The sequence below is a fragment of the Mytilus galloprovincialis genome, chromosome 5 (genome assembly GCF_965363235.1).
Source record: "Mytilus galloprovincialis chromosome 5, xbMytGall1.hap1.1, whole genome shotgun sequence".
Lineage (NCBI taxonomy): Eukaryota > Metazoa > Mollusca > Bivalvia > Mytilida > Mytilidae > Mytilus > Mytilus galloprovincialis.
Window position 1 is genome coordinate 75,881,618 of NC_134842.1, and position 23,408 is coordinate 75,905,025.

General features: G+C 32.7%; 4 protein-coding genes across 4 annotated transcripts in view; 3 read left to right on the forward strand and 1 right to left on the reverse strand.

Moving 5' to 3' along the window:
• Positions 1-23,408, forward strand: part of LOC143074149 (uncharacterized) — a 638,429-nt gene that overhangs the window by 16,263 nt on the left and 598,758 nt on the right. The gene's annotated exons all lie outside the window — the stretch shown is intronic.
• Positions 4,089-23,408, forward strand: part of LOC143076429 (uncharacterized) — a 376,981-nt gene continuing 357,661 nt past the window's right edge. Inside the window, exon 1 of the mRNA XM_076252206.1 lies at positions 4,089-4,417. Within this exon, the coding sequence (XP_076108321.1) occupies positions 4,159-4,417 (259 nt within the window). The 5' untranslated portion in view covers positions 4,089-4,158. The remainder of the gene's footprint in view (positions 4,418-23,408) is intronic.
• LOC143076430 (uncharacterized) lies at positions 12,279-18,446 on the forward strand. Its single transcript, XM_076252208.1, has 11 exons — positions 12,279-12,548; positions 12,796-12,888; positions 13,251-13,343; positions 13,931-14,213; positions 14,381-14,663; positions 15,086-15,322; positions 15,904-15,980; positions 16,284-16,391; positions 16,541-16,755; positions 17,212-17,376; positions 17,783-18,446. Exons 1-11 carry the CDS (start codon positions 12,403-12,405, stop codon positions 18,099-18,101), a joined length of 2,019 nt encoding a protein of 672 aa, XP_076108323.1. The 5' UTR covers positions 12,279-12,402; the 3' UTR covers positions 18,102-18,446.
• LOC143076931 (P2X purinoceptor 7-like) lies at positions 18,121-19,392 on the reverse strand. Its single transcript, XM_076252828.1, has 3 exons — positions 19,387-19,392; positions 18,988-19,260; positions 18,121-18,411 (listed from the first exon to the last, which is right to left on the reverse strand). The coding sequence occupies exons 1-3, from the start codon at positions 19,390-19,392 to the stop codon at positions 18,148-18,150; spliced, it is 543 nt and encodes a 180-aa protein (XP_076108943.1). The 3' UTR covers positions 18,121-18,147.

Here is a 23,408-nt window from a genome sequence, read left to right on the forward strand (position 1 = left end):
GCTCACAAGGAAGCTATTAAACCAAGAGTTCCAAATGGTGAAGTTGAAATCATCCCTTCGTAAATTTTACGGACGCCATCACGAGTTGATTGACCGTTATGGAATAACCGTTTCACAAATGATATCGGACATGTTCCTTACGTCGTAACTACAATTCCCTTCCCTTTCATGAATGTGACCTACCGAATTAGACTATTTACCGGATTAAAATTTTGTAATCACATAAGCAACACGACGGGTGCCACATGTGGAGCAGGATCTGCTTACCCTTCCGCAGCACCTGAGATCACCCCTAGTTTTTGGTGGGGTTCGTGTTGTTTATTCTTTAGTTTTCTATGTTGTGTCATGTTTACTATTGTTTTTCTGTTTGTCTTTTTCATTTTTAGCCATGGCGTTGTCAGTTTGTTTTAGATTTATGAGTTTGACTGTCCCTTTGGTATCTTTCGTCCCTCTTTTTGTATATAGATATGAGGCGGTATAGATTGAACATATAATGTCGAAGTCCAAAAACCAATTATATGCTGAGGTCAGATGATAAATAGATGAGAGGCGGTATAGATTAAACATATCATGTCGGTGTGCAAAAACAAATAATATCCTGAAGTCAGATGATCTATAGATATGAGACGGTATAGATTGAACATATAATGTCTATGTGCAAAAATAAATTATATCCTGAGGTCAGATGATATATAGATATGAGGCGGTATAGATTGAACATATACTATCGATTTAAAAAACTAATTATATCCTGAGGTCAGATGATATATAGATATGAGGCGGTATAGATTGAACATTTAATGTCGATGTGCAAAAACAAATTATATCCTGAGGTTAGATAATATATAGATATGAGGCGGTATAGATTGAACATATAATGTCGATGTGCAAAAACAAATTATATCCTGAGGTTAGATAATATATAGATATGAGGCGGTATAGATTGAACATATACTGTCGATTACAAAAAACTAATTATATTCTGAGGTCAGATGATATATAGATATATACATATGAGGTGGTATAGATTGAACATATAATGTCGATGTGCAAAAACAAATTATATCCTGAGGTTAGATAATCTATAGATATGAGGCGGTATAGATTGAACATATACTGTCGATTACAAAAAACTAATTAAATTCTGAGGTCAGATGATATATAGATATGAGGCGGTATAGATCATGTAGATTGAACATGTAATGTCGATGTGCAAAAACAAATTATATCCTGAGGTCAGATGATATGTATATATGAGGCGGTGTATATTGAACATATAATGTCGATGTGCAAAAACAAATTATATCCTGAGGGCAGATAATATATAGATATGAGGCGGTATAGATTGAACATATAATGTCTATATGCAAAAACAAATTATATCCTGAGGTCAGATGATATATAGATATGAGGCGGTATAGATTGAACATATACTGTCGATTTAAAAAACTAATTATATCCTGAGGTCAGATGATATATAGATATGAGGCGGTATAGATTGAACATATAATGTCGATGTGCAAAAACAAATTATATTCTTAGGTCAGATGATATATAGATATGAGGTGGTATAGATTGAACATATAATGTCGATTACAAAAACTAATTATATCGTGAGGTCAGATGACGCATGGATATTTGGCGGTATAGATTGAACATATAATGTCGATTACAAAACTAATTATATCCTGAGGTCAGATTGTATATACATATGAAGCGGTATAGATTGAACATATAATGTCGATAACAAAAACTAATTATATCCTGGGGTCAGTTGATATATAGGTATGAGGCGGTAAAGATTGAACATATAATGTCGATTAGAAAATCTAGATATGAGGCGGTATAGATTGATGATTGATCGATTGTTGGTTGCTTAACGTCCAGTGGCAAATATTTCATGGATATTGAGGACGAGAACAAGTTCACAATAAATACAATAGGTAGGTCTTGTCACAATAGAGGCCATCTGGGATGATGGACGGGAAAATTTGAACTGCCACTGGAACTTGAGGGTATATAGGATAGGGACAGAAATTTGCAAAAGGCCACCTACGGACCCCTCAAAGAGTTGTTGCAAGGGTTTTAACGTGCAAAGAGCGTGGCGCTCTCTTTACACGAGGCATCGGATTTAACGTCCCCATTCTGACTGGACGTGACTACGAACTTGATACATCCCGCACAGCCAAACGGACGCCCCACTTCGACAAGCGTTTTACTGACGGTCGGGAGAAGACAAAGTGACCATATTGTTATTCCCCAGTCACCCTTCGGGACGGTATAGATTGAACATATAATGTCGATTACAAAAATTAATTATATCCTGAGGTCAGATGATATATAGATATGAGGCGGTATAGATTGAACATATGATTTTGATTACAAAAACTAATTATATCCTATGACCAAATGATATATAGATATGAGCCGGTATAGATTGAAGATCTGTTTAGGATAGCTTGTGCTCGCATTAATTTGAAACTGTTTACACATTGTCAGTGGTAAACTCTTTTGTATGTATGACCTACTCCGATATTGATCAGTATATTACAGTTTACTAAACATGGAACTAATATAGTGTGCTGTGCGCAGGGTATGATGTCTTGTGGACACATATTCTTTTTATCTTTCAAATGACAATAGTGTATTTGTTTTTCCATTCGATGCGGCAAGATAAAATTGATAGTAATAATTCAAGTTATAATTATTAATTCAACTATTTTTGTTTTAGAAATCTGAGAAGAAAAAAGCCCACACGAAAGAACATAAAGAAGGCACCACACAAAAATACACACAAAGTAAAGTCAAAGGTAATATTCATTTCAGATGTTTTTCCATACATTACACGTTGGAATGTACTTGAATTTTGATTTTCAGTGCCTTTTGGTTCAATATAACGGTACTGTGTTTCTTCAAAACTCTGATTGTCTGGGATATAGATATATGTTGACCCTTGAACGTATATTTTTCTGAGGTAAGATCCTTTCTTAAGAAGGGTGATCCCACACAATTAACACGTGATTTGGGCATGTTAAAAAGGCAAATTATATTACTGTCAGACTAGTTTAATTTATGATACAAAACATCTCTGAATGGCATACACATGTCATGTGACATTCTTATTTTTTATGCAATTGTGGGATCCATATTTATTTCAGCATTCATTTCTTTTTTTCTAAAATTGTAAAAACTTATCGAAGATATTAGGCTTATAGTTAGGTATGGCAAAAGTAAGTTTCGTTTATATAAAACTCACCAGTGGCACTCGAATCAAAACAGGTTAAAGGCCAAGCAAAACAACAAAGTTGGAGAGAATTAATGTGAACTCCAGTGCCTACTACGGTCATAAAACTTTACTCAGTGCTTGGACCAGAGAAACGCCAAGTCCAGTATTTTGATTGGTTGAATTCTGAGTTTGAGAACGTACCTCGTATGTTTATGACCGCGAGTTTCGTCTACATAAAAATCATCAGTGGCCCTTGAATCAATACATTTGGAAGACCAAATCGAAGTTGATGAGATTAACACCCGAAAATTACAGACAGTTGTGTGCCAAATTCGGCTTAGGCAATTTATTACTTGGCGTAGAGAAAGCTTAGTGTTTAAGTAGTTCTTCATTTTGTAAACAGTTCATTTACAAAGAAAGTATTTATCAATTATATGTCATGTCACTACAAAAGTGCTGCATACTGCTGATAAAAATGTTATCAATATAGATATAAAAACGAACAGGTTTTAACCAAAATGAAACCCAAACATATATAAAATATATGAAATAAAATCGGTTTGACGTACAATTACAGCTACGTACATTGACAGTTTTTGTAAGAACTGGAGAATTAACAACCTTTCAATTGTTTTCACTCTCATGTAAGGTTGGACAGGCACTTAAAAGTGATTTAGTTTGTAATAAATATAATTCATTACATTTGTACATGTCAACTGTCAATTACATTCCCTTAAATTTAGTTATTCTCGGTTGTGAAATGGAGTATTGCAAATAAAAGACAGACATAGTAATCCTTATAACTTGCAGGAGATGTCATTCTGTAATAATTGATAAAACCAAGTTTAATAATTTCAGATCAGGAACATCATAAACATCACGACCTTACTGGTTACTATGATGAGTTATTAGATAACACAATACTTGACAAGATGGTTCTAGACAACCTGATTTCCAGATGTATTTTAATGATAGAGGACAGAGAAGAAATTATCAAACCAACCACACAACGTGAACGTAACAAGGTTCTACTGGATATCTTAACTGAACGGCCATATCCTACCTTCCAGTTGTTCAAGGATGTCTTACAGGAATCTGAACCATCCAATAGTTGTGTTCAAGAGCTTGTGAAGAGAATGATGAGTACCGAAAGTAGGGATGAACACATTAATTGGCAAGGACATGAGATTGGTGAGTAGTTTCAGATAACGATTTGTTGAAAAAGATGTAGAGTGTGCCATCAACTGTAACTTGTTATGTTCTGATGCATATTTGCGCACACACAATGCTGCAGTATCTTTCAATGTAAACTTTTCCATATTTCTGACTGGATTTCAATGGCACAAACTAAACAGGGATCATGTGATGGACAGTAATAAGTGTTGCTTACTACAAAAATTTAAAAGGTTGTTATAAAGATCAAAGTTTACATCGAATCGTTACGGAAAATACTGTTTTATTTTCTATTCAATAATAGATAAAAGGAAGTTAACCCAAGTTATTTAAGGAATGACTGTAATATTTTTTTCTGTTAATGAAGAAATAACATAAAAAATGTGGTGCACCCTGAATAACCAGCGCAGCGAAATAGTCAGAAAAAATGTTACAGTCATTCCTTATAATTTAATTCTAAATTCCATTTTTAAGGAGTAAATTTTGAAAAAAAACGTTGGTGACGTCACGGTCACATGACAAAATTATGTCTATGGGCTGATAGACAAAACACTTTCAGTCAATCAGAAGACGTGTTACATCCAACATTTAATTATATAGAAATGTTCCTCAGAAGGAAATTACCGTTTATCTAATTACTTTTGATTGAATGAAGAAGCATTCATTTGCTATCTTGGCAAAACACATCATTCTAGTGATTCTGATTCCCAGAAGCCTTTATCTATAATCACTATATGAACTTTTTGTAACATGGTTTCCAGCGTACTTGATATTTCTCTGGTCGATTTATATGTGTAGTTGTACCAAGTAAACTATTTTCAAATATGGGGGAATCACATCCTGCTTTTCGATTGTTTTATTTTTCTAAAGGCCTTTATTGATGTTGTGTAGATGCCATATATGTTACTGACCAGGATCAAAAAGTCATTCATTCAATCTAATCATTTGATCCAACTATAGTATACTGATGCTATGTTAAATATTCCAATTGTTATAATTATTACAATTACTCTGCCCATTATAGAGTAACATGAATGGACTAATGAAATAGCGTGTATCGACAAAAACATTTAAAAACGGAGGTATTTTATAAATACATTCCTGATTTGTGGTGTGAAATAATCTGTGATGCGTATTATGAGATTATTATTTCAGGCGAGTGATAATCCTTTAACGTTTTATCACAGCGAATAAGTTAAGTTTTTTCTTTTGTCTTTATTTAAATGCAAAACATGGTAGTTGTATAAGTTTTTTTTACGAGAAAAACAGTTTAAATATCAATTAAGGTTTCAGAAATAGAAAAAAGAAAGCTCTAGTAACGTTAGTTTTGTTTTTGTGCTGTTTCCAAGTGTAGCGATTGGGAACTGTTTACACTAAATTCCATAATTCCAGACTTCCCACTGACACATCGTCGATAGATCTGATTTCTGGTGAATAAATCATACAGATTTTCATTCATCTATCTACTACTGGAAGTATCTTGCAGTTGCTTTCTTATTTCGGGTGATAAAACATTTCAGCCACATTTAAGAGGATGTCATATTTAGCAAATACTCAATTGAGTAGGTTATGTTGGCACAGAGGATCTTAATGGATAACTGGATAGGAAAAAAAAGTAAAATCACAAAAATACCGACCTCCGAGGAAAGTTCAAAACGGGAAGTCCCTAATCAAATGGCAAAATCAAAAGCTCAAACACATCAAACGATTGGATAACAACTATTATATTCCTGATTTGGTACAGGCATTTTCTAATGTAGAAAATGGTTGATTAAACCGCGTTTTATAGCTAGCTATAAATGTATGTTACACGATCTGAAGGCTTGATACTGCATTCAATGAATGTTCTCGTTCATATCAGATGTGATTGTGTACAAAGCAGTCAAACAGACGCCTTACTTAATACCAGACTGTTGGAGAATGTTAAGAGACTATGATTCTGTATGCGTATGCGTTGGTTGACCCTTAGCTTTAAAATTCACTTCGTACACTTTTCTTATTTTCAACATTCTAAATATATATATATATATATAGATAAGGAGGTGTGATATGATTGCAATTGAGACAACTATCCACAAAGTTCAAATTTAAGTGGATGTAAGCAATTATTGTTGTCTTTGTTCTTTGATTAATAGTTCAAATTTAAAAAGCAAGACCTCACCTATTTTCATATTCCTAATCATGTCATGATCCAACTAATGCATACATTATAATCCTCACGTATTTTATGCAACGTTTAAGACAGCAATAGTTTAGGTTGACTGGATAAATTGTTCTAACGGAAAATATAACTCGCAGAAGCCTATTTTGGTTCGCTAAGCTTAATCAGTAATGGATCCGCGAACTTTAAAATAAACAACATAAACGGTACCAATTGTATTGCACCATGTTTAACAAAGGATGAGTGGTAACACGTGAATAAGGAGAGGAGGAAGGAACCAAACCTTATATTACATTTTAATGCTCGGGACATTCTTGATCTTGACGTATGTAGCATAGACACCCTATTTTTGAAGACCGTGTGTCTATTGCGTGACTCATGCGTTTGTACAGGCGAATTCATATTAAAGATATATTTGACTTTAAGATCACAGAAGTAGTGCCAATATCACCTGAATTGATAAGGACCATTTCAAAAAATGTGTCAATCTTTACGTAATTTGTAACAGTTGTCCACGTTTTAAAAGCCTGACGATAACCAAAAACAGAAAGTTTAACAGAATTTGGCAACTTTTGAGTATTTATCTAAAGATATATAGGAAAGATATTCATAGGACAGACCAAAATTATGTTTGAGCTGAAGTTGTATATTATCTATCTGGTACATACTAGTTTATTTTGCTTTGCGATGTCGTTCGATGAATTTTCAAACACATGTACAATTGATAACGTTGTATCAAAATAACTTCAACATTTAGCGCCGAATTATATTTTGATTGTATTAAAACCTGTTGAAATATTTGGGCAATGTATACGATAATTAAAAAGGCTCTTCAATATATAAAATTGCACCTCAGTGGTAAAATTAATCGGTATCTTGAAACCATCGCTGATGACATGCATCAATAAATATGTATTATTTCGTGAAACAAACCATTTCAAGCATTAATTTGACAAAAAAATGATTAAGAAAAGGGACACTACTTCATTTCTGTTCACAGCGTTTACTTGAAATTATTTTATTCATAGATATCAAACATTTTCCTTCTGAAATTATATAATATGCAAGTTGTGTATTGAACTCCATATATTGAATATATCATACGCTAATAGATAGAATTCAAGAGAGTGCAAATTATGACAAGATAAGAAATTGTTTCAATGGTCAACAATATAAGTGGTAACCATGACAATATCTGTCGTGATAAAATATCACTCTTGAAAATTAGATTAGATATTAAAAACATATAGGCTGATGATGATACAAAAACCATGGACGCACACAAGAAATATTGTAGAAACAACTATTGTTTATATGAACCCGAAGTTTTTCACAACATAAGTGCATTCAATGTTATGTACTATCCAATATTTGTAACGCAAACATTATGTTTTGCATATGGAATACACTTAGATCTGTTCTAGTCAGAATTCTGCCCGGGGAAAATCCCCGATTAGTTCTGCCCAGGTAAACAACCGATAAGTGTGCTCTGTTATGAATGACGTCGATGGCGTTTTTAACAATGACGGACGAGGGAGCTGTTGATTTTGTTAACGTCAATTAAAATGTCTGCGGAGGAAAAAAATGTATGTCCCTGCCAGACCAAATAAATTTTTTCTTCACTTTTTTAAGCATTTGTATAATAGGTGATCAATAGATTAGAACATCCCTTTTTACGTATGGTCCATAACGTCATTTCTTAATTCATCTGAGGCATCGGCTAGTGACCAGGGCTGATATGGGAGTTTCGGAATAAGTCCAGGGTCGGTATGGAAACGGACATTGTTATAATTTGTTAACGGTATTTGTTAAACGTTTCCAGTTTGTGAATACTACAACCCCTGCTAATGAGTGATAACTGATCGATCGATGATGTGACATAACTGTAATGCTTCTCTAACATTTAAAACCTTTGATTGGTATGCGTCCTTAAATCTGGATTTTTTTTTTTTACGTTTTTACCACTTATTTATGTTTTTGGACAAGTGACATCACACCATCTAAATTACTGTACTGATTTTATTTTCTGGAAACCAAAAGCAACCCTGTTGCAATAGTTTAATAAAGAACCTAAGGATTCTGGTGTAGGAATTCATGACCTAAACCTGACAACCTTTCCAAAGAAAAATATATTATTATGAAAAAAAAACGTCAGTAGGCTCAGAAACTCCTATAACGATTCATTTAACAACTTTTAAATTATGTGTGTCCTGCCAGATTTTCTGTATCTTCTATGATTTTCATAGGGATACTTGTATGGCAAGCCAAAGTGGACAAAAAGAGCTATTTTCTAATATTAGAAAATCATTTTTTAATATTAAAAAATAATTTTCTAATATTAAAAAATAATTTTCTAATATTAAAAAATCATTTTCTAATATTAAAAAATCATTTTCTAATATTAAAAAATGATATTCTAATATTAAAAAAGAAAAACACTATTTATTAATATTAAAAAATGATTTTCTAATGTTAAAAAATGATTTCTTAATATTAAAAAATGAATTTCTAATATTAAAAAATCATTTATTAATATTAGAAATTCCTTTTTTTTTTTATTAGAAATTCCTTTTTTAATATTATTAAATGATTTTTTAATATTAGAAATTCATTTTTTAATATTAAGAAATCATTTTTTAATATTAGAAAATCATTTTTTAATATTAGAAAATCATTTTTCAATATTAGAAAATCATTTTTTAATATTAAGAAATCATTTTTTTATATTAAAAATTAAAATCTTCATCATCAAAAAGTTTTGACTTGTTTGTTTTATATTCAATAACCCCTCACTGTTTACAAACGGAATTAAGACAATAATGTCCGAATGAACTGAAACAGATTTTGCTAAATGATACAAATGACAATAAATTTAAATGCCAAATATCATTGACCTAACATTAGCTGTTCATCTTAAATCGATCTAGTGAACTACTAGGGGACATTTTAGTGCCAACATTAAAACCCATTTTAGCGCAGGATTAATTCCTTCGTCTGTTTTCTTAGCCCATTTTAGCCACAACTTACCTTGTTGAATAATACTCGCCTCACTATCACCATGAACAGTATTTTTTACTGGTTTAATGTTTAAGCTGTTTATATGTTCATCATGGAAACACAATAAGAGATGTGTCGAATTATCTGACCGAATACTATGTAACTGAAAATTCTATGTTCCCACTTAAGCTTTGGGCAGAAATTCCGTGTAATTCTTAGCAAACAATTATTAACAGAAACGTTCCATGCCCATTATAATAAGCAATTTTATAGTTGTCACCCAGCTATTCGCGTTTTCTTGATAACTATCAAATTGCAAACAACAACATATATAAAGATACGAAGTATAATAGACGAATTTGCACCACAATCTAGACAAGATAAGGAGAAAAGAACCGTTCCTAATGCAATTATATGTACAGTATTGCACAGGGGGTATATCCAGAGCCCATTAAACGTACGTTCTCCAAGTTTTTGGTCGAGGTAGTTTTTGATGAAGTTGAAGTCCAATCGACTTGAAACTTAGTAAACGTGTTCCCTGTGATATGATCTTTCTAATTTTAATGCCAAATTAAGATTTTATCCCATTTTCACGGTCCACTGAACATAGAAAATGATAGTGCGGATGGGGCATCCGTGTACTGGGGACACATTCGGATTTATATATTTTGTTGGAACTTGGGTTAAAAATGTTTCTCTAAAATGGGCATTAACAATTTTAATTTTCGATCGCTTGAATGGGTTTAAAATCTGGCCCTAAAATGGGTTTTACTTTAACGCTTAAATGTCCATTTTTTTTCGCTAAAATGTCCTCCGCCTAATAGTTCCCCCTAAACTGAACTAATTACAAGATCTTACAAGCTAATACATGTAAAATAAGCAAAAGTTTCAAATTCAGTAGACATGACTGAGGGTGTAGGGCCAAATAATCAGGCTCCATTTTTAAAGGACATTTTAAACCTAAAAATTATATGTAATGGATGTATTAAAGTCTTCGAACTATTGGCTGGAAGGAAAGGAAACAACAAATTCATTTTAGTGGAAAATTATACAGTTACGCTGGTAGGAATCTGATCCCAACTAGTTTTGTAGGCAGATTAAGTTTACCGTTACGGAAGATGACCTTAAATGACAGGGCTTTGAGAGAGCAGAGAGAAACTTTTTATCCAATTGCTTAACAGAAAGGGGTCGCCCCGATATTTCGACACCCATTAGTCCGACACCCCATTGGTCCGACACCCCAATAGTCCAACTTTAGCAGGGTGTGAATGGAGGTTTACAGAACAAGAGAATAATGGCAAAAGTATAAAGAATAGAAAAATGGGCCAAAAAATGAGGTGCTAAAATAGTAAATTTATATTATGGAGGGAGTAATGGACAAAATGTACAAAGAATAGGAAAAATGTATGCAATTATACCCCCTTCCCTCCCGCCCTAATTCAGGCACTCATTAATAGAATCGTTAACGAGTTATTTGAACTACTCTTTCTTTTGAGTATATTACAGAAACAGATAATACTAAAGAGGAAATGTCATCAGTAGGGCAGTCTCTCATCATAAAGAATAATGTTCACGTAATTAGGTTTCGGATACAATCAAATTAAACTGTAAAATGTGTCATATTTACCATACAGAAAGACTATTCTTTTCCATTCATCTATACTATACATACGAACTTAAAGATCGAAAACTTAAAAACAAAAAAAAACAAAAAAGAGAGCTATCGAATTGTTAATTAAGGAATGACTGAAATATTTTCTCTGTCTATGAAGAAATAACATATAAAATTTGGTGCACACTGAATGACGCGCGTAGCGGGTTATTTAAAGCAATATAAGCTTTAAAATCTTGTTTTTTTTTGTTCATGAATTTTAAACAAGAATCTCATTAAATGTGTATTTAAAAACGTAATTTTACTCGTTAAACGATCTAAAATATCTTGTTTTTGAAGTTTTAAGCAAAAATGTTCGACTTGAGTCGTTTGTCTTCCCGACAGATATAATTTTCATTGAAAACGGTCAATATGCAGTGACCTCTTAGATGACCTCTTTCTTTAATCCATTGCGCGTGCGTAATATCTCCGGCGCACGTGGAGTGTCTGACATCAATGTTTTGAAGCGAGGGAGAAAGCCAACATTGACTGATTCCGCTAAAAAAACGACGACGTACAGCAGTAAATGCAAAATGTAACAAGAATAGAATATATCTTGGTTCCCAGTATGATCGCTGGAGTGAGCTAAAATGTGCTCTTCGTTTGCAATCACACGCTGAAGTGGCGAAGATTTTGCTGGATAGGTAAGTTTCCCGTGGTTTTGTTTATAATTTACATTTCATTGTTATTAGCATCTTAATCGTAATTTTGTGATTAATAATGAATAAAAAAATAAATCAGGGAACAGAAGCAATCATTTAATCCTAGAGAAATCCGTAACTTTCTCGTTGTTTGGCAAGTTATTAACTGAAACGCAAGGCAAAATTTAAGGGGCCCCACGGAGGGATAATTTGTTATATCACTGTTTGACATCTTTTATAACTTCTTTACAAATTATATGTAATTTTTTAGACAATTATTGGAACTGTCTTTCTGTTTTTAAATATTCTTCAACTTATAAATTCAAAAATTTCTATAAAGAAAAAGGAAAAAAAGAATATTTATTTACTTAAATTATCAAATGCATGTCCTTTTTTATACAGGTATGAATTCCATACTCAGACTGACCAAGGAAACCCTAATACTATTGATGCCAACACTATTAGTGAAAAACCAACCAACCCTGTGACAAATATTAATGATGTCAACACTGCCGTTGAAAAGCCAACCAGCCCTGCCCCTACATGTAGTGCAATGTCAGAAGAGACATCTTCTGCCAATACACTTTTAACAACTTCTACCCCTGGACTATTGCAATCTAAATTGCAACAGTATTCAGTACATTTATCTGATGTGTCGGAAATATCATCATCAGAAAGAGAACATGAATCGAGATATGTGTAAGCACTAACATACATTATACCAAGTATTTGATTAACATTTTGCAAGAGGGACAAGACAATTAATTGTAATTTGTACGTCAATAATGTTCTGTTACACCATTAATTCAGATTAAAATGTTCTGTTTAGAGTTATATACATATATACAAGTTTCTATGTAACAGTGACTTTAGTATTTCATATCTGAATGTTAGCCATAATACAGCATTTTCCCCCAGAATAATTATTTAAATAATTGTATTTTAGGGAAGAGACCCAGATGTCTGGAATAGAGGAAATCAGTAGGAAAACAGACTCTCTGTGGAAGAGTGCACAAAGCAGCTTTGTAAATCCATTTGAGTAAGCATAAACTATGTCTACACATGCTATAAATGTATTAAATTGAAGTTGTAAACTTAATTAACAATGAAACAACTTAAAACAAGCACTTCTCATTTTGATTTGAGATATTGACTACAGAAGTTAAAAATGTTAACATTATTTGTTAAAGGAAATACTTGTGAGTATAAAAGGGAGTATAGATGATAGTGATAGAAAAAAGAGCAAATTGGTATTGAATCACATGACTATTGCTTTATATACTAGTAACTAATTTCTTGTCCTAAATATTTATATCAAGTTCAAATTTAAATATAAAATTCATATCGGTTACATTTTAGTACGAATTAACAGCAACAGAATATTTTTTTTCTTTTCTTCAGTCTAACCATTACTATTTCTGAGGGTAACTATGAGGATGATGATGATAATTTTTCTGATGAAGACTATGAACCAAGTTTTGATGCTACTTACAGGTAATTCTGATTTTCATTATAGTTTCTTAATAACATGTACACCGGTGTGCATATACTGTTGGTATTTACAGATTATTTTTTAATGCCTGACTTACTAAGGTAACATGTAAAGGTAAATCCTGAAAAGCGCTTCGACGTATGAAATTATAAAACATGTTGTTTTCAATTTTTTACCAATTTACTATATGTTCAGTCTGTGTATCTCTCTGTTCACTTGTCCGTCTTGTTAAATTTTTGGTCAAGTAAGTTTTTTTTATTAACTTGAAGTCTAAAGACTTTTAAAATTTAGTTCACATTTTACCCTATGATATGATTTATTTTTTTTAAATTATAAGCTAAAATAAGAGTTTTGACCCAAGTTTTTATGGTTCACTAAATGAAGATTTAAGAAATATTTTCTTGTAGATGAAGTATGATGTCCTGCATACAATACTTGAAAATAAGGGATTTTTGTGTTTACTGATCCTTGTGTCTATTAGTTGATGTTAGTCTGTCTCAAATGAAATTATATTTTTTGGTTAAGAAAGTCTAACAAGATTTGAAATTTCTAGTATAGATTATAATATATTTGGTACATTTTATTACAGACAAGACCATGGTGTTGAATCAGAGTCAGAAAATGAAGGATTTGAAGACGAGTCAGCAGACCCTTCTGATCAACAGGAAGAAGACCTAGGCCCAAGTATAAAAAAAATCAGGAGCGAGACTGAAGTAGATACCTTTTTAGATGACAGACCACTAATTGTTTATATGAGCTCCATCTTAAGTTTGGCTAAAACACATATCCCACCTATATGTGCAGTAAAAGGATGCAGATTGCCTTTAACAATTAAGATGGAGTTGATTTCTTCAGCTTTATACTTGAAATGGGTTAGTTTATTATAAAATTCATGAGATGTGATATTATTATCAAGGAAAAATTTTATAAGAAAAAGCAGCTGCACTAATTTTATACATGTAAATTTATGTAACACAAACTTGCAAATATATATTTTTGATTGACATTTTTTTTAATTGAAAAAAAATTAATTTTTCAGGTTTGTCAAAATAAACATCTTGCCCACAAGTGGTGTTCTCAGCCCATCTTGAATCGAAGACTGCACAGTGGTGACTTGGTTTTTTCTGCTGGTATTTTACTGTCTGGGAACAATTATCAAAAAATTGCAGATTTGGCAAAGTTTATTAGATTACCAATTCTATGCAACTCAACATTCTTAAAAATACAAAGGACGTACCTCGTACCATCAATTGATAGCTTTTGGGTACAATCCCAGGATATGGTGTTGCAAGAGTTCCGTGATAAAGAAATAGTTATATTAGGTGAGTTGTTTGCTTTAGTATTTTTTTCAAACACATTTTCAGTGTAAAATAGATCAAGAGAGCGCCTATCAGGGAATAACTAGCTAAGTCTTAAAGATTTAATTTGTGTTTGAAATGGAATATTTATAAAAAAAAAATATATGTGAAAAGAAAATGTGGAATGATAACTAGTGATGCAACTCTCGACCAAAGACCAAACTTATAATAGTGAAGGGCAACTCAACTATTTACTTTAGGTAAAAATTTTCAATGCTATGCTCCGTTTAAGGGTACTTTTTATGATACATATACATGTAATAGCTCACTTGCACATTCATAATATTACAATTGTTATAAAAACTACAATGTACCAATAAAAGAAAGCTTTTCCATGTACCAACATTAAGTGTCCAGAATAAAATGTTTTGTTTGGTTACATGTAGGTGATGGAAGAATGGACAGTCCTGGTCACTGTGCACAGTTCTGTTCATATACATTCATGGAATACAATACAAAAAAGATCTTAACTATAGTTACCATGGATAAAAGGATGACAGAGAAGAAGAGTACAAATCTTGAGAAAGCCTGCTTTCTGAAAGGCTTAAGACAACTACTGGAAAAAAATATGAAAGTGGTAGAGGTTGTCACTGATGCCCATATACAGGTGGAATCTCTAATGAGTAAGTATTTATGTTTATGTTGCCACAAAATAGATACTGTATGATTATTTCATATAGAATTTTGTAGGACACATTAGACTAAGTATTTTATTTATGTAACCTTTACCATTTGATACATTCAGCAAAAATATAAGTAAAATTCTTTTTCAAGAATTGTCTTTGAACAAAGAAATAATTATGAAAAAGAAGATGTGGTATGATTGCCAATGAGACAACTCTAATGAGACAACTCTCCACAAGATACAAAAATTACACAGAAATTAACAACTAAAGGTAACCACAGGCTTTCAACAATGAGCAAAGTTCATACAGTATAGTAAGCTTTAAAAGGCCCTGAAATGACAATGTAAAACATTTCAAACGAAAAAACTAACTGCCTTATTTATATAAAAAAATAAATGAAAAACAAATATGTAACACATTAACATATGACAACCACTGAATTACAGACTATTGACTTGGAACAAGTACATACATAATGTGGTGAGGTTAATTTGGAAGATATTGGAACACTGTTTCTTATTTATTTGTATGCTAAGTTTCTCATTGGAGATTACCATTATTGTTTATATCTATTTCAGAAAAAGAATTTAGTAATATCAAGCACTCATTTGATATTTGGCACGGGGCGAAGAACCTTGGGAAGAAAGTAGTGAAGGTAAGGTTGATTTACCAAAGACAATTTCTACTCATTTATTTTTGTAGTGTGAAAGTTTTGAAAAAAAGTAAAATTTATTCTTATGACACTTGAAGGATAAATAGAAAAAAATGCTTGAGCTATGTTGTTTATGTCCGGTGGCAGATATTTCATGCATATTCTGGGGAAAAAATTAAAACGCTAAATAAGCATCCATTCTCAATTTTATCCCTCTAAAGTGTACATTGAAAAGTGCCGTCAGATTTTTAAATGGCCTTGGCATAAACACCTACTTTTACAGAAGATTTTTTTTTTCAATTACAGGTAGCTCAAGAACAGAAGGCAAACAAACCTCTACTGGAATGGTCTCGTGACATAGTGAACCACTTTTGGCATTGTGCAGATATATCTACTACTGAACAAGAATTTATTGTAAGTTTTTTATAAAAGCCATTCAGAACCTTTTTTAAAGCTCAGTCAAATTCATTGTTGATACTTAATCTTATGCCAATACAAAAAATATCACATTGTATAATATAATAATATAATATATTATTATTTTTTTCTTGTTTTTCTTAAAGGGATCATGGTTTGGGATCATGCACCATACTGTAAATAAGCATCAATGGATGATAGCATATAGTGACACAGCAGGAAATGAATGTAAACATGGACCGCTGTCATCTGAACGTGAAAAGGGATGGTTGACAGGTGCAACTCCTCCTCATGATGCGTTGATAAAGATAGTGATGGACAAACGCTTTCTAAGAAAAATACCATACTATCTAAATTGCAGGTAATTTGATAATAGAACAATAATGATTTGTGATTAGAGAAACTAGGCTACTCTGCCTTTATTGGTCGTTTATTAAATGTTTTGCCTTGTATATAAAAGTAAGGAGATTTGATATGATCACCAATGAGACACCTATCCACCAAAGCTTAAATGAAGTGAATGTAAGCACCTAAAGGCAACCATATAGCCTTTAACAACAAGAAATACTTGTACATTATAGTCCGTTATGAAAGACCCTGACATGATTATTGATCTGTAAGAATCAGTTCAATTGTGAAAAATCATGGCCTTATTTATGTTCATATTTTTAATTTGATTTTGAAAATATATATACATTTAATTTAAAAGTATTTAAAATCTCCATCAGTTATTGCGCTAAAAATGATTTTGAATATTATGGCTAAGATTGGTGCACTTCCTTCAATGATCTAATAGTTACTATTTTTGTTATGATAGGAGTACAGCTGAGTTAGAAAATTTTCAAAATGTGATTCTGAAATATGCTTCTAAACGCCATTCTTATGGTCCATCAACATATAATGCCAGGAATCAGCTAGCAGCTATTGACCACAATGCTCACTGTGAAAGAAAAGTTGTTACAAACAAGGATGGGACTAAAAGGTTAGTATATAGCTGCTGACATGTTTCAAGTAAGGATGAATAATTAAGTGGATATAATTGTGATTCATTGTTTTGTATATGAGTTGTGCAATTGTTTTGTTTGTTTAAGTATTTGACACTAGCCATTATGTGTGTCTAAAGACCTGCATTTATGGCTTACTTAGTAGTGTGCGCTTATATAGCATTGAAGGCGGAACTGTAACATTTCTTACATTAACAACATTTTGGTTTGAAGTTATCTAATTGACCATCATACCACATCTAATTTATAAATATTTTGATATAATTATTTAAAAATGAAGACAATGTTAAAAGTGTTTGTGTTTAAGTTGATATGTTGTTGTCTATTGGACAAATACCCTATATCTGATGGTTTTTTATGACATAATATCTTTTTCAATTTCAGACTTCAGAGGTACTACAGTAAGAAAGGGGGTAGATGGACTGCTACTGAAGTGAAGACACCAAAACAATATATTTACATTCCAGAATTAATGAAGCATATTATAATGAAGAGGTTGTCTGATGATATCGGGATGAGCAGGAGAGTGATTTTAGATCCATTTGACCCAAGAAGATTGTCAGCAACCATTGCCCCTGTTCCACCTCCCCCTACTCAAGATTTGATGGCTGCCAAAATTTCAAGATTTAACAGGGAAGATCTGGACAGGACCATATACTACGATTTTGACCAGACAATAGACTATGAGTGGCCAACTAACTAACTAATAATAAAAATACAAATAAAACTGAAATAAAATTTATTCTCTCTCAACCGAAACGTCCTCCAATAAATCCAACATACTGGCCAGATGGGTCTGGAAATCTGTTCCTGATAGCCCAAACACAGCAACTCGGAATTACTTGTCTGTTTCCAGCTCCAAGATATCCATGGATCCACAGAACATATTGGCGGTATGCTGTGTGTCTATGTGATCTATTGTAATCCTGGTCTGGAGGCTGCGCAATCATATCATTTCTATACCTCATTGCAACCTCAAGAACCAAGGGGTCCAATACAACATTGTGAAAATCCTGAAATTGAAATAATAAATGAATAAGTTGAAATTGTATACAGACCATGTTTTTTTCAATATACAGCTCTTTGGTGCGGAGAGTTGTCAATGTTGTGTATACTTTTTATGTTTAAGATTTTAAAACTTGCAATGTCTGAAATTATAGTTTGAAGTTAGCATTGAACCATAGCATTCAATGTAACAACCATGATCATTTGTTTATGTATCGAAGGTGATTTCCTTTGTTTTGGGCAAAATGAATTAAAGCAACCAAATCTTTTTAACTTTTTATGTACATTTGTTTACTGTTCTCATTGTTTAGAAAAATCACTAGATTACGAAAACCTGCTACTATGCGGTAAGGGCTTTGCTCATTGTGGAAGGCCGTACGATGACCTTAAGTTGTTAATGTCTGTGTCATTTTGTTCTTTTGTGGATAGTTGTCTCATTTGCAATTAAACCACATCTTTTTAATATTGGAGGACGCTGGCATATAAATAATCAACTGAATAGAATGAGAATCCAAGTAAGTTTCTTGTTAAACGTCAAAATATAAAGAATAATATAAGATGAGTTAATAGAGAATAGTACTTACATGTAGTGTAGAGTGGCAGTTTTGAGGTATCTGGTTGCAACATCTTTTTTCAACCTCACTAGGCATTTCTCTGCAATTGCTGCACCGACACCAAGTTGGAACACCTACTGAAGGTGTTGGTGTAGGTTCTGGATCTGGCTCTGGTGTAGTTTCACTTGCGGTAAACTCTTGGTTTACTGCTTCCAGTACTCTGAACAGAAAACTAGGTTGTTCCCTGTACGTGGCCATTATTGCAAATTTCATTTGATCTTCAGATAGGCCATCAATTCGTTCCTGAAAAATAAAGTACTTTTACATTTCAAGGCAAATCACACAGCACTTTCAGTAAAATGTTTTATTGAATGAAGAAAAAAATGAAACAGTTAAAGTTTTTTTATATGTAAATGTTGGATAGTTTACCTGCATCTGACGATCTTTTTCAGCTCTGGCCTGTGCGGCGACTTCAGCCCTGTTGAGTGGTTCTGGCTGTCCTTGTAATGCTCTATTATGGCCTCTTCTGCCCCTGCCTCTGCCACCTCTCGCCCTATTTCTTCCCCGCGCTGTCCGTCTCCTATTACCCCTCCCACGAATGGGCCTTTCTCCATCCGAAGAATGAACTTCAGGTGTGGTAGACCTGCTTCTAGTATCTGAAATCTGAGGAAAGAAAAGTAGTCGGTAAGAAATTTCTCAAAAATATAATTTTCTATGATTGACACATATTTTGTTATCACAAGACTATCAATAAACTACAGCACTATATAAAGTGTAAAAACCTTGCGAGACATGTCTCCACAAGAGACTTGTGAACACATGCAGAAATTTCCAACCATACATGTAGGTCACCGTATGGCCTTCAACAATGTGTAAAATCTATACCACATAGTTGGCTATAAAAACCTTGTAATGACAAATGCAACAAAAGTCTAACTGCCTGATTTATGTACAAAATCATGAAGAAAATGTTTTATGATATACAGAATTATAATTAGCTCAACGTCAATAACTAATAAAAATATCGTGCATCTAGAATTGAAAAGTTGAGTTCTTTTTTACAACAGAGAAATCAATGATTGAAAATAAATCTTGAGGTTCCCATTACCCCTACGATGTTTTTTTCCCACGTCGATCTTTTTATAGAGGACATTGATGTTGTCTAAAGGCCAAATATATAATGCACAAAAGTTGTGAATACGTACTGAAAGAAAATATATGTGTCCTTGTTTTATTGAAAAACGTATATTTGTTTATTTCTTCCTTTGCATCAAATACATCGTTACGTACTCTTCCGATGTATTCATGCGAAGATATATACCAACTTTTAATATCCCAGCAAATATTGTCGGTTCTATTTCTTATTCATTCACCGAAAAACCTCGTTTGTTTGTGAAACACATGCCTGTATATTATAGTTTAATGGTTGTACCAAAAAACTTTACTTGAATAATTTTGTAAACAAAACACGCACACTTTCGGCGATTCCCCAATTGGACCCCCAAATGGATATTCTATCAATTTTCGGTGATTTTCTTTGCAAGTGAGACCAGAAATTAGTTATAATTGAAATATAAGAATAAATCAATGTTATCTTTACTCAAAAATATAAAAACACTCGTCTGCAATGCAACACTAATGAATAACTACGAAGATTAACATGCAACATCTTACCTCTTCGTCCATTTTTGTTGACCCAGGTCAGCAGCACACGCATTCTTATCAGCATCGGCAATCTTCGGAATTAGTGTCGGAAATTAATAAGCTGCCATTTGCACTGGTCAAACGGAATGATGAGGAATATATTTTCAACTTTAACAGTTACATTACGGGTTTTTAGGACGTGAAATTTTATGTAAACCTTTTAATTCATTAATCATTTCTAATTTCATCTCTTTCATAGCATTTTAAAAAATCGCGATTTTGACGGCTTATATTGCTTTAACAGTGTGCACCACATTTTTTATGTTATTTCGAATAGACAGAAAAAATATTACAGTCATTTCTTATAATAATTTAATTCTAAAATCCATTTTAAATCGTGGATAACCATGAAAAAATGTTGATGACGTCACGGTCACATGACTAAATTATGTCTATTGGCTGATAACAAAATAACGTCAGCCAATCAGAAGACGCGTTACATCCAAAATTAGATTATTTAATAATACATGTAATTACATTAGACATTTGTCAGATGTATGTTTCATTGTAATAGGTTATTCTGATTGGCTAAACTGCAATCTCGCGGTATTCTTTAAACAACTTCATTGACACAATAAAATTTAACACTTCGAGATATAGGAAGCGGAATTTGACCCAACCCATGGGTTGTTTGATTACTTGTCTTAACGCGTTATACAGGGGTCATGGAAATATCGGGCGTCCGTCCTGTCTTGTTAACGCTGTAATGTGTGTACAATTCTTGCAAGATTTGTGTGAAACTTATATCAGAAATGTCTTGGATACTAACTAAAATAAGTCTTAATTAAATATTTTTAACAAATTATGCCCCGTGCATGAAACATAAAATGATAATGGAAATCCTATTCCGTTTGCTAGATGAAGCTTTTATTTCTCTTGATCATGTTGAGATATTAAAATAAAGGTAAAGAAAAAAGTGTTTTTTTAGTTATTGCCCTTGTATCTTGGATATATAAAATATGTGCAATGCGGGGACATTGAAACTCTGTTATTTTATTGAAAATAAAATTAAATATTTGAACATTGATAGAAATGGGTATTCATCACACTCCATTACAGTAAATACTAGTAGAGTTTTATATCGTCGTCTTTCATGTCACAGGAAACGATATCGGGATATGATTGTTTAGTTGTTTACTAGTAATCTTGCTATGTCATCGCTTTGCTTGGCTCAATTTTAGACCAAACAATTCTGCAGGTCTGTGCATCATCACCATCTGCGCTTGCCGCAGCCGACTGCGCGATACGACGTAAACTTTTACGAAAAAGCAAAAAGCACTTTTCGGCAATTTATCAATCTTGTTTACATAAACAAAACGATCCTAAAAGAAAAACCACGCATCTGATAATCATTTCCTTCGCATACCTGCCAACTTTCACGATTTAGGCGTGTACTACACGATTTTGACCCTTTGTCACGATTGCACGATCGTGTTCCTGAAAAACCCTCTAAAACACGATTTGGTGAAAATTTACACGAAAAATATTGTTGTTCCCGATTTTGAACTGTGTCCAATGGAGGAAAATCGTGTTCAGCCAATCAAATTGTGTGTTTCTCATGATCAAATTAATCAGCCAATCAAAAACGTTTTCTCTCAAGATTGTTTTAACATGCTAGATATTGAACTTGTGTTGTATTCCTCTGTTTGTTGGTCAGAATTGTAAAAACGTGAACATGGCAAATGATTTTTCAACTGCAAGGAGGTTCTTACACTGAATAAGAATAAAAGCATGGCTGATTGACAAACTTCAATGATGCAGTACTACCATGAATATAATAAATAGTAGTTTATTCACTAATTTATTGACATAACATGTACACTTACTGTAACATAATTTTATTTATGTATTCAATCATTTAAAGGATAATGTACTCTTCATTATTTTCCACATGGACCCCCCCCCCCCACATCAACATGAGGAATCCCTTAAATGAGGGACAACCCTTAGTCAAGGGGTCACTCTTGTAAAAATTAAATAGGAAAATGTAGATTTGTTAACTTAAAAATGGGAAATTCTGACATTATATTTGGAACAGCTTTTCTAAATGAAGAGTCCTATTATTTTGAATAATAAAGAAGATATAAGGCCAAGAACATATCAAAATTCTTGGACATGTGTTGACCATATAATACCAGATAGACAATGATAGATCATAAGCTGTACAGTTCTTTGGGAAAAGTTTCTTCAAATAATATGAATGCTCATTTGTACTTAAAAAGTGGTTTTTAATGTCCTAACATTGAGGGGGGATCCCTATGTGTTGTTCCCAACCTGATAAAAGTCCTTCTTTGTGTATAATTTTAAATTGGAAAAGTCAACAACTATTTAGTATCCTTACACATGAAAATAATTCCTGGTCTTACAGCTACATGTTCATATTTTCTGCTGATATAATAACTAGAATCATGTAAATAAACTTAAAAAAAGGGATGTAAGCTCATCTTACAAATCATGCAAAAATGACACTTTTTCGCGCAAAATAGTCGTCGCAAAGAATTTTAAACTTTGAAATTGTTGTCGCGCGCTAAAACCCCCATGGGCATTTTCAAAAGTTGGCAGGTATGCCTTCGTATTCTTTATTTTATTTATTGTGTCAATAAAGGAGCTATTGTTTGGTTTTGATGGGGATGGAGGGGGGACTAACCTGGTTGCAAATGTTTGCCCTTTTTCTTTCTATTTGTTATCTCTGTCCTGGCCAGAGATGGGTCTGATTACTTTCAATGTAATCGATTAAATTACAATTA

Excerpts from the sequence above, each read along its gene's own strand:
- LOC143076430 (XM_076252208.1), top strand. The coding sequence starts at position 12,403 with ATGTCAGAAGAGACATCTTCTGCCAATACACTTTTAACAACTTCTACC. Across the intron at positions 13,344-13,930 it reads AGTTTTGATGCTACTTACAG|ACAAGACCATGGTGTTGAAT; the intron begins GTAATTCTGATT and ends ATTTTATTACAG. Across the intron at positions 15,981-16,283 it reads TTGGGAAGAAAGTAGTGAAG|GTAGCTCAAGAACAGAAGGC; the intron begins GTAAGGTTGATT and ends TTTCAATTACAG.
- LOC143076931 (XM_076252828.1), bottom strand. Across the intron at positions 18,412-18,987 it reads ACTGCCACTCTACACTACAT|GATTTTCACAATGTTGTATT; the intron begins GTAAGTACTATT and ends TTTCAATTTCAG.